Below are 12,620 nucleotides of genomic sequence, written 5' to 3'. Positions count from 1 at the left end.
GGAATAAAGGTAAGATTTTACTATATTTGGACGGGGCGGGGTGGGAGGGGGGAGAGAGGGGTGACTTTACAAGCATACTTTAGCTATAGGCAAAAGGAACAGATTCACTGCAAAGATCGAAACAAATCATAACTGATACAAATTTAAGTGGGAGGTGGGAGCCCTGCAAGTCACCCTCCTTACATTGAATTAAACCTCCATACCCCCTTCCCCCCACACCCTAGTGAGAGGAGGCCATTAAACCAAAACCTGTAAAATATATATATATATATATATATATATATATATATATATATATGTGTGTGTGTGTGTGTATGTATATATATATATATATATATATATATATATATATATATACTTACCATTATAAGTCTTTTTTTTAATATATTTTTATTTTTATCTGCAAAACAAGGCCGCATTAAAATCCCTAGTATGCAAGACAACTTTTGAAAAAAAAACAACTAATTTGCAAAAAAAAACAAAAAACAAATCCAGAAGCAATAAAAATTGTCAACTTTGTCTGGATTCTTGACAAAGTGATTTTGACATTACACCAACATGGACTACTATGACATTGCATTCTAAATGTGGTTGGTCCCCTCCTTTGCAGCTTCAACAGCTTCCACTGGGAAGGAACAAGATTTTGGAATGTTTCTATTGGAATTTTTGCCCATTCATCCAGTAGTGTATTTGTGAGGTTGAATGAGAAGGCGTCGCTCGCAATCTCCATTCCAGTTCTTCCCAATGGTGTTCAATGAGGTTAAGATCAGGGCTCTATGAGGGCCAGTCCAGTTCTTCCACAAACTCATCCAACCATGTCTTTATGGACATTTCCTTTGTGCACTGGTGCACAGTCATGCTGGAATAGAATAGAAAAGGGCCTTCCCCAAACTGTTCCCACAAAGTTGGAAGTATAGCATTGTCCAAAGTGTCTTGGTGTGTTAAAGCTTAATATTTCTGTTCACTGAAAGTAAGGGGCCCCAAACCATCATTATCCCTCCTCCACCAAACTTTACCGTTGGCACAATGCAGCCAGGCAGGTAACGTTCTCCTTAAATCCTTCAAACCCAGACTCGCACATCAGACTGCCAAACAGAGAAGCGTGATTCGTAATAGGAAATGTTTTCACTGCTCCAGAGTCCAGTAGCGATGTGCTTTAAATCACTCAATCTGACACTTGGTATCGTACTTGGTGATGTGAGGCTTGCATGCAGCTGCTCGGCCATGGAACGCCATTACATGAAGCTCCCACTGCACAGTTTTTGTGCTGATATTAATGGCAGTGGAAGTTTGGAACTCTTCAGCTGTGGAATGAGCAGAGCATTTAAACTTTCAAGCCCCACCTCAGCACTCAATGACCCTGCTCTGTGACTTTACGTGCCATTCTGATTCGTGGCTGAGTTGCTACTGTTCCTAAATGCTTCCCATTTCCAATAATACCACTTACAATACAATATCTAGCAGGGATGACATTTCACAAACTGACTTATTTCAAAGGTGGCATCATGTCACATACCACGCTTCAATTCACTGGACTCTTCAGTAACTCCTGAATGCAATAAGTAAGAGATGCATCCCAATACTTTTTATAAAGTGTGTATATTTATTCAAAGTTTTTTGACCAAGAAAATAAGATAAGCAAATGATTTTGATAGAAAAAAAAAAAGAAAAAAGTGGCCATATTTTCTAATAATTTAAAGCAAAAAGGAAGACATTTAAATCATTAAGAGTGAATATGTTCAGGGTGGTATAACCATCCTTCAACAGCAATAAAAAGGTAGAAGAGACACTAGAAGTGAAAAGATAAAAGAAAAGGAAGAATGATAAATAAATTAAAACAAATGTCATGTTCAATTCTGTAGGAGATCGTGAGGCGGTCAGCAGGGCCATCTTTCCCCATGGGCATGCTGAGCAGTTGCCCGGGGGCCCCGTGAGGATGGGAGCCGCACAGCGCTGCCCAGCGTGCCCAGGCCAGCAGGGGAGATCCTTTGATCTCCCCTGCCGGCCTATGGAAAGCCGGCCCTGTTTTATGGCCATGGGCCTTTCGAACGGGGAGAGAGGGCGGGAGGACCCGGAGGCAGGAAGAGGGACCTGTGTAGCAGATCGCTCCTCCTACGAGCAGGCTGTGTGGAGCGTTTCCGTGTGTTACCACGGCAATGCTCCACACAGCATTCTGCGCACGGGAGGACAGGAGAGCCTGCAGCTAGATGAGCTGCAGGCTACATAGAACTTACCACCAGACCACCAGGGCTGGCAGGACCCCCCACCTTCACCAAAAGTAAGAAGAAGGATGGAAGGAAGGAAGACTTTATTATTGTAAAAATAGTATAATTTAGAAAAAAACAAAACCACATTTGCTACCTGCACCCCTGCAACACACACACAGCACCCTCCTCTCCACACACAGTACCTCTCAAACACACAGCACCACCCCCACACACACACAACCCTCCTCACATACACACACACACACACACAGCACACACACACTCACACAGCACTCCTTACACACACACACACGACTGTATTCAGCAGCTGGTGTGTGAATGTGTTCAGCAGCCTGTGACTGTATTGGTGTGTGACTTTATTCAGAAGTCTGTGTACATGTGTTGTATGAGTGTATTGAATTTGTTGGAGGTACTAATAAATATAAGCTTAAAGGACCACTCTAGTGCCAGGAAAACATACTCGTTTTCCTGGCACTAGAGTGCCCTGAGGGTGCCCCCACCCTCAGGGACCCACTCCCGCCGGGCTCTGGGGGGAGGAAGGGGTTAAACTTACCTCTTTCTCCAGCGCCGGGCGGGGAGCTCTACTCCTCCTCCTCTTCTTCCTCGCGACGTCATCGGCTGAATGCGCATGCGCGGCAGGAGCCGCGCTCGCATTCAGCCGGTCCTATGGACCTATGCTTTCCTATGGACGCTTGCGTGCTCTCACTGTGATTTTCACAGTGAGAAGCACGCAAGCGCCTCTAGCGGCTGTCAGTGAGACAGCCACTAGAGGCTCTGGAGGCTGGCTTAACCCTCAGAATAAACATAGCAGTTTCTCTGAAACTGCTATGTTTATTAAAAAAAAGGGTAAAAGCTAGCTGGACCTGGCACCCAGACCACTTCATTAAGCTGAAGTGGTCTGGGTGCCTAGAGTGGTCCTTTAATTTTATTTATAAATTTAATTTTTTATTCCTGTGATTTGTCTGTAGGCAGGGTGCCAGTGCACTGCTATGCCTGGGGGCCCATAATGTTGTTAGGATGGCACTGGCGGTCAGTTGTTATTTAGTCAATAAAATCTATGGAGAGTTCCAGGCATTCGAAACAGATGGCACGGAATATTCTTCTATCACATAATTAAAGTAAATAATGATAACTTTAATATTGGTCTGTAAGCTGATCAACATTCTTTAACATAATTATTTCCCAACTGTTCACAACTACAACTCCCACAATGCTTTTCCAGCCCGATTCTATTTAATGCTAGGAATTCAAGCTCTATGTGTGTTGCTCAAGTACTTCAATGCACTGCCAAATTAAATGATGTCAAGGAAAACAACCTTGGGCATCTAAAATATGTGGGTCACATTGGTAGCTAGCTATGATATTGGTATTTAAATAAAAAAGAAAAACCTTGGAATACATAGAGGTTACGTGCATTCAGTGAAACTATATCTGAAAATCACTGCCACTTTCATTGTACCTGGCCTTTACTGTTTCTTCTTTTAACTTGCACCTCTTACAGTGTATCCTATCACATTCTTTTCATTATTGTTTTAGCTACCCCTATAATTAATGTTTTCCATGGGGCCTTGATCCTAGTGTGCACAGAGTGGGCTGGGTTTGACATGAGCTTAAACTTGTGACATCAGATCTAGGCAGTGTGTGTGTGTATTTTATGCAGGCTTCTGGCATGCACTGATGTAGTGTAGTGAAACAGCAGGACACCTCTCTAGCTATTCCACAGCACCTGCCCTCCCATTACCTGTCCAGACAGTAATTGATCAATCTGCTCACTGGATGCCAATGCACTGCACATAGTAAGAAAAGGTAAGTTGAGCTATCTGTGTTGTTTTGAGCTTTTTTTTTGGGGGGGGGGGGGGGGTCATGCTTTCAGAATTATTAATAATTGTTATTTTGAGTCCTATTTTCCATATCCCGTTGTTTGAAGACAACATCTCCATTTCAGTTGATTGGTACAATTGTTCAGTAAGACATGTGTTCACTGTATGAGTAAAACTGATTTATAGCATTAAGGCAAACATTGCAAATCACAATGTATAGTCACAGCTTTTGACTAGTGTAGCCTACATTTTGTAATTCGGTGTATATGTTGCAGAAAACCCAGAGTGATTTGTACATCAAGGCAGAGAGATCTATTGACAAATCATAAACAAGTGATACAGATGAATTTTCTTTTTATAATGTTCATACTTTTCATTAATATGTTGCTGTGCAAATTAATTCATATAATTCTTGAGAAGTTAATATTGATTTGATTAAAAATACTGCAGGAGTGGTTGAAATATTGTATATCCTATGCAACTGTATATTCTATGTAAAGACACAGTGTCCTAGTGGTATATTTGTAACATGGAGAAAGCACTGTTTATGGATGTGAATAGATAATTTGCGAATCTCATTTCTATGAATTAATTCAAGAATTCATTTACATGGGCACCTCAGAAGTTTGACTGCTTAGGAATAACCATTACGAAAAATATAGAGAGAATGATGGAAGAAAATTTCTTAAGCTTGTTAAAAAGTACAAACTTACTACTCAAAGATTGGAGAAGTGCGCAGATTACCTGGTGGGGTCGTATTAATGTCATCAACTCCTATATTATCCCTAAGTGGAACTATTTATTTCAAATGATTCCACTCAGGGTTCCAGATAGTTGGTTGACATTATTACAGAATAATCTAGAGAACTTTATTAATAAAGGTAAGAAAAATAGAATAAACAGGAAAATCCTATCACTAAAAACCAAGGACGGTGGATTAAATTTTCCCAATATAAGAGTTATATACTGGGCAAACGTGATTACACATATGTACAGGTCCCAGACGGTGACGGCTAGGAAAGAAAGTTGGTTTTGTATGGAAATGGAAGATTTAGGTCTAAAAAGTTCAGAGGGCATATTATGGAATACAAAACCTTTAGGTAAAATGGAGATCGATATCAAAAATAATATTATATGGGCTCAAATGGTGCCAGTCTGGGAGGAAATCAAAATGAAAATGTCTCTAAAACATGCGATTTTGGATACAGCAAATCTGAGAACAATAGAAGCTAATATGAGGGACATCTCTCTAGATAGCTGGCGAACCCAGGGAATATATAAAGTCTCGCAGATATTAGGTCCAGCTAACATATTGCCTTTTGATACTATTGTACAGAAATTCCATCTGTCCCAGCGAGAAGTATTTACGTACCTGAGACTTAAATATTTTCTGCAGAAACACCTTAGCAAAGATCTTGGAAAAGCGTATATGATGATAAAAAACATTTTCTCAAACCAAAATGTACCAAAAGTCCTAGCTAAAGCAATAGAGGCTATAAGAAACATGAATGAAGTGGTTAGCTTCCCTCAGAAAACTAAATGGGAGAATGATCTGAAATGTCCGTTAGATCAGGATGAGTGGTGTAAAGCCATAAATATTACTCGTCGACAGGTCCAATGCTTAAATCTATTAGAATCTTACTATAAGGTCATCTATAGATGGTATCTAGTCCCCAGTAAGCTGTCCCAGATGTACCCAGGGGTATCTTCTAAATGTTGGAGATGTGATAAAGAAGTAGGCTCATTTATTCATATCTGGTGGAGTTGTTCAAAAATCCAGAGCTCTATAAAGAGAATGCTAAGATTCATAAAAGAGATAGCCGGAATAGAGTTAGAAATGAAACCTGAGATAGTCTTGCTACACATGCACTGGCCAAAGATGGTCTATAGTATCAAATGCTTTGTTATTCACTGCTTTATCGCATTCAAAATTGTCTTAGCACGGAATTGGAAATCAAACCAAACGATCAATTGGGATACGATTAAGGACCAAATCCGTCTTCAGACAATGATGGAGAGAGATCTGAGCATCCCATATTTGAATGCCCCCAAAAGGAGAGACCTATGGCAAGGGTGGCTCAACAAAATTGAAAATCGGCCATAAAGCATATTAGGATTTACCTGAGCTCAGAAAGAATTAGAGACATGAGTTAATGATATATCCCCTCTCAATGCCTGACCCGGCAGATAACACTGTATTGTGTTTGTATTTTGTATTTTGTATTATGTAAATGTGTTAAATGTGCGAATCATGTTAAAATAGTATTGGACTTATGTAGTCATAGTGTTAAATGTATGTGTGTAAGAAATTAAATAAAAGAATTTATACTAAAAAAAAAAAAAAAAAAGAATTAATTCAAGAAAATCACCACATCATGTACTACACACCACAGCAGTGTATGTGTTAAATTGTATGCTAAAGGAATAAAATACTTAACTCTATCTACTCAAGGCTTTAACACTGTCTCTCTCCTGTCCCAGAATGTAATACATAAATTGTGGCTGTTGTACCAGTATTTTGATTTGCATTATTTATATATTAATTGCACATTAACGTTTGCCTATATATGTTGTCCTCAACAATTAAACTGGCAAGGGTGGTACCTCAGAAAATATATTTAAACCCTTAAGGACCAAACAACTGGAATAAAAGGGAATCATGACATGTCACACATGTCATGTGTCCTTAAGGGGTTACCACTATAGGCACCCAGACCACTTTATTATTATTATTATTATTATTGCAATTTATATAGCGCCAACAGATTCCGTAGCGCTTTACAATATTATGAGAAGGGATTTAACTATAGATAGGACAATTACAAATAAACTTACAGGAACAATAGGTTGAAGAGGACCCTGCTCGATCGAGCTTACATTCTATAGGAGGTGGGTGTAAAACACATTAGGACAGGAATTTGCAATCAAATAAGGTGGACTGCCCTTTAGGAGAGGGCAAGAGACCGGTATGTGAGGTAAGGGTTAGTCTTGGAGGCCATATGCTTTCCTAAAGAGATGAGTTTTAAGGCACTTCTTAAAAGATGCAAGACTAGGGGAGAGTCTGATGGCGGTAGGCAGGCTATTCCATAGGAAGGGAGCCGCCCGCGAGAAGTCCTGCAAGCGCGAGTTGGCCGTACGAGTGCGGACAACGGACAGGAGGTGGTCACGGGCAGAGCGGAGAGACCGAGAAGGGACATACCTATGGATCTGTGAGGAGATATAAGAGGGGCTAGAGTTGTTCAGTGCTTTATAGGTGTGAGTTAGTACCTTGAATTGACTCCTATAGCATACAGGAAGCCAATGTAAGGACTGGCAGAGGGGTGAGGTGTGAGAGAAACGACTAGAGAGGAAAATCAGTCTAGCAGCAGCGTTCATTACGGACTGTAGGGGTGCAGTACGGCTTTTGGGAAGACCAATCAGGAGAGGGTTACAGTAATCCATGCGGGAGATTACCAGAGCATGGACAAGCTCCTTGGTAGTATCTGGTGCAAGAAAGGGGCGGATGCGGGCTATGTTTTTAAGATGGAATCTACAGGATTTGGCAACATGCTGGATGTGAGGCTCAAAGGTGAGACCAGAGTCAAGTATGACGCCAAGACAGCGCGCTTGCAAGGATGGACTGATGTTGGTACCACAAACTTGAAGGGAGAGTGAAAGAGGAGGATCAGTATTAGGAGGAGGAAAGACAAGGAGCTCAGTTTTTGAGAGATTGAGTTTCAGAAAGCGGGAGGACATCCAGTCAGAGATGGAAGAAAGGCAAGCAGTGACACGTTGCAGGACGGCAGGGGAGAGGTCCGGGGAGGAGAGATATAGCTGGGTGTCATCAGCGTACAGGTGGTAGTGGAATCCAAAAGAGGTAATACGTTTGCCAAGAGAGGCAGTATAAAGAGAAAATAGAAGGGGACCAAGGACGGAGCCTTGGGGAACTCCAACCGAGACAGGGCGAGGGGAGGAGGTATCATTAGAAAATGAGACACTGAATGAGCGTTGGGAGAGATAAGAGGAAAACCACGAGAGGAAAGAGTCACAGAGACCAAGCGATTGAAGAGTTTGAAGAAGGAGAGCATGATCAACGGTGTCAAAGGCCGCTGAGAGGTCAAGAAGAATTAGTATGGAGTAGTGGCCTTTTGATTTAGCTGCGATTAGGTCGTTAGTGACTTTGATAAGGGCCGTCTCTGTAGAGTGGAGAGGGCGGAAGCCAGATTGAAGGGGGTCAAGGAGAGAGTTGGAATTGAGGAAATGAGACACACGGGTAAAGACAAGCCTTTCCAGAAGCTTTGAGGAAAAAGGGAGCAGCTAATTGAAGTGGTCTGGGTGCCAGGTCATTCTAGGGTTAACCCTGCAGCTGTAAACATAGCAGTTTAAGAGAAACTGCTATGTTTACACTAGGGTTAATCCAGCCTCTAGTGGCTGTCTCCCTGACAGCCACTAGAGGCCGCTTCTGCGCTTATCACTGGGAAAATTACAGTGAGAAGACGCTGCCGTCCATAGGAAAGCATTGAGAAATGCTTTCCTATAGACTGATTGAATGTGCACGCAGCTCTTTCCGCGCGTGCGCATTCAGCGCTGACGTCAAAAGAGGGAGGAGAGTTCCCCAGCGCCGAGGGAGCCCGGCACTAGAGAAAGGTAAGTTATTAACCCCTTCCTCTCCCTAGAGCCCGGCAGGAGGGGGATCCTGAGGGTGGGGGGGACCTAAAGACCCTATAGTGCCAGGAAACCGAGTCTGTTTTCCTGGCACTATAGTGGTCATTTAAGCAAATGTGTTCTCCTTTCATAGCTATTATTGTAGCATTGCCATACAGTGGTGAAATTGTGCCAGTATGCTTGCCACCTATTTGGTATTAATGTGTGCTAAACTGGTTGAATATTAAATTACAATTATGATTTTAGAGCACAGCCTATAGCTATATTACTTTAGCAAAAAATCACACGATTTTAGAGCACAGCCTATAGCTATATTACTTTAGCAAAAAATCACACGTTTATGATTTTAGAGCACAGCCTATAGCTATATTACTTTAGCAAAAAATCACACATTTATTAAAATGTTTATTAAAATGTTGATGGAGAATTGGAGATAAAGAGGAGAAGCAACAAGAATATACACTATAGGCCACAACTGCATGAATATGTTGAAATAGCATCCTTAAATGTGGGTAGATAATATATTTACTAAACAGAAAGTAATGTTAAAGTAACTTTTAAAAGCTATATAATTTGGAAAAAATCTCCAATTCAGTAATTATATTTTTCCTGATTCATGTTATCTGGGTCTATAACTTTCAGTTCAGTACTCAAGTCACTTTAACTTGCTGTTTATTCAATAAACCATGGTAACTTTTGACTCAAACAAACTTTAATGAGCTCCAATGCATTGCACCTGCTTCACCTCTGAAGTGGAAAATGCATGGAAATATTAGATACAATTTAAGCGGAGAGTTGTACAACCCATGCTACATGAGGTTTAGTATATAATTTTCAGTGCATTGAAAAGTCTCAGCTACCTAACTCTATGTATTTGTTTTTAAATAAAATAGATGTTTTTCTTAAAGGAACATTAAAGCAAATAAATATTCCTAATGGTATAATGCCCTAGTTACCATTTAGGTGGCCGGACCCCCACTGCCAGATTTTAAAACAAAAAATTAACTTGCCTTTTCTCACTCACATTGCAGGTGTTCTATCAAATTTCCCTACCCTGTAAAAATGTCCCACCCTCATCACATCCTGTGACATGGCCACACCAGAAGTTAAGCCAAATCAGCTGTAGGTCGGCTTACCTGGGTGGGGCAACTGCGCCCCACCAGGAGAAAGTAAGGGATCCTGTACAGTACACACTGACAGTAACATACACACACTCAATGACACACACACAGACGTCACGGATTTGACACACACACATTCCCTGACACAAACTCATTCATTGACAGAGAGACACACACAAACACACTGACAGACACTCATTGACAGACACACACTGATAGTCACACACACACTAAACAAACAGACTCTCACTGATTTGACAGACACTCACAAACATACACATGCATACACTAACAAACGCACATACACTCATACACACACATTCGTACATACACTAACAGACATAAATACACTCATACACACACACACCCTAACAGATTTACATACACACATACACTAACAGACACACACACACACACACACATACAGTAACAGACATACACACACACACACACACCTAAACTAACAGAGACACATACACTCATACACACTGACATACACATACACTCATTCACTAACAGACATACATACACTCATACACACATACACTACCAGACATACATACACTCATACACACACATACACTACCAGACACACACACACACATACACTAACAGACATACATACACTCATACACACGCATACACTAACAGACACACATACACTCATACACACACATACACTAACGGACATACACACACATACACTAACAGACATACATACAAATTATTAATATTATTATAATTAACATTTTCCACCAACCCAGCCTCCCTACCTTTTGGGAAAGCTGGCATGCATGGGTGCCCTGGGGTCCAGTGGGGCTGCAGTGAGGCAGGCGGCTGTTCTAATCAGAAGCGGCGAGGGATCGCTAATCTCCCTGCTCTGCTCCCTCGTGGGCTGTCTACTGATGCCGGGAGCCTTAATATGACATCATATTTCGGCTCCCGGCATCAGCAAACAGCGCACGAGGAAGCAGAGCAGAGAGATCACAGCTCCCTCTCCGCCTCTGATTAGAACAGCCGCCCGCCGGGGGGGGGGGTCCACTAGATGGCCAGCCAGCCAGCTCATGATAGGGGGGGATGTCCGAGCGGCGTTTGGGGGCCTAGTTTGCCTTGGGCTAAATACAGCACTGATTGGCGCAGTCCTATTGCTCATTTACGGTATTATACTATTGTATTGTTTTTCTTTCTGGAGATTATCAGCTATACTCCTCTGCTATCTATATATACATGAGAATTCAAAATGACTTGATTTGAACCTGTTGGTGACTGCAAAATAATGTTAATACATATTGAACAATGTAAATTGTAATTTTTGAGATGGCATGTACATTTTTTATTTTTTGTGATTTTATGATTACAGCTAGGATTATTCCAGAAACATGCATAAAATCAGAAAACCCTACAGCGAGGGAGGAATAGTAGAAAGTATATAATGTGTGTTATAAGCTGTGTATATGTGATGGCTGTTTTGCCTAACAAATGCAAGATCGTGTTGACATTTGCCTCCAGTCATGATCCCTCATTGGTAGACTTGAAGTCCATGATAAGACTTGTAGAGGAGACCACAGTGGAACTGATAAATGCTTAAGATGACGCTTAAAAATAACCTTTCACTTCTAGCATAAATCACAAGACAAACAGAGGTTAAATGTCATTTCTTGTTCTACTCCAGTTTTAGCCATCAGATAATACAGACTATAAAATATGAGGTAAATGATAACTCTTCTATGAACTTACAGGATGTAAAAAGTGAATTGAGGCTTATATTTCACTTTAATTAAATATATCCCTTTAGGCATTATATTCTTAAAGAAATGCATTTATCATCATTCCAATGAAAGTATCCTCATTAGTAGGGAAAATTTACATTTGTTTTAGAAGGATTGAGGACAACTGCTCAATTCTAAATACGCATGAGCCACGTACCTTTTTGCATTGACATCAGTTTCATGTAATATTGGTATTACATGCTATGGAATTAATAACAATAATATTAACTACATGATTTTTATATTGCATTGCTTTTTAATGTAAAACCTAATAACCCATTGTACAGCGCTGCAGAAGTTGTTGCACTTTATAAATAATACTACTAACAATAATAATAATAAAAATATATTGCAACATGCCCTGCTTACCCTCATTTGGATCCAGCACAGTTCTTCTTCCAGCAGAGAAACTAAATCTTAGTCCATTAAGTCACTCTGCTTCTTACTTTTTCCTTAAAAGTCAAGAACTTCACCCCTTTCTTCTGTTTGCTCAGTATACAGTATACTATTTAGTGCTTGATACAGACAACAGACTGACATATTTTTCTTTGTTTTTTTTCCCTATGTTTAGATAATCAGAAAGGGTTATTCAGAACAAAATGAAATCTACATGGGCGTTAAGAATTCTTACTGTAAGTATGCTTACACACTCACTGCCTGGACAAGAATTAACCCTAATGGATGAAGAAGATTCTCTAGCAGGTGAGCTTCTTGCATATGTTTGTCCTTATTTAGTATCACATCTGCTTTTTATTACAATGTTACCTACTTTAAGGATTTCACACTGAGTTGAAAATAAAGACCGGTTCTGGGCAAAGTTCTAAATATGGAGCAATCACACCGAACATTCCTATGGTTTCTAATTTGATTGTTATTCTATTTGAGCTATGCTATACAATTTTCTTTATACATAATCCCTTTGGTGTAGTGGTCCAGGCCAGGATTTTCCCTATAAGTTTATACAAACATCAAGTTAAACAAATGAACTGGTACAAGTTACAGTAACTTAAATTAAGCATAACCAAGAGATGAGTTGCA

At 40.5% G+C, this 12,620-nt stretch overlaps 1 protein-coding gene across 1 annotated transcript in view; it reads left to right on the top strand.

Annotated features, from left to right (window-relative positions):
* The first annotated feature begins 3,924 nt into the window (after positions 1–3,924).
* Positions 3,925–12,620, top strand: part of LOC134608703 (collagen alpha-1(XXI) chain-like) — a 151,640-nt gene continuing 142,944 nt past the window's right edge. The window contains exons 1-2 of the mRNA XM_063451746.1: positions 3,925–4,034; positions 12,154–12,284. Coding sequence (XP_063307816.1) covers positions 12,182–12,284 — 103 coding nt within the window. The 5' untranslated portion in view covers positions 3,925–4,034; positions 12,154–12,181. The remainder of the gene's footprint in view (positions 4,035–12,153; positions 12,285–12,620) is intronic.

The sequence above is a fragment of the Pelobates fuscus genome, chromosome 4 (assembly GCF_036172605.1).
Source record: "Pelobates fuscus isolate aPelFus1 chromosome 4, aPelFus1.pri, whole genome shotgun sequence".
In the NCBI taxonomy this organism is placed as follows: Eukaryota; Metazoa; Chordata; class Amphibia; order Anura; family Pelobatidae; genus Pelobates; species Pelobates fuscus.
The sequence above is the reverse complement of the archived record's forward strand: the minus strand, read 5'-3'. Positions and strand labels throughout refer to the sequence as shown.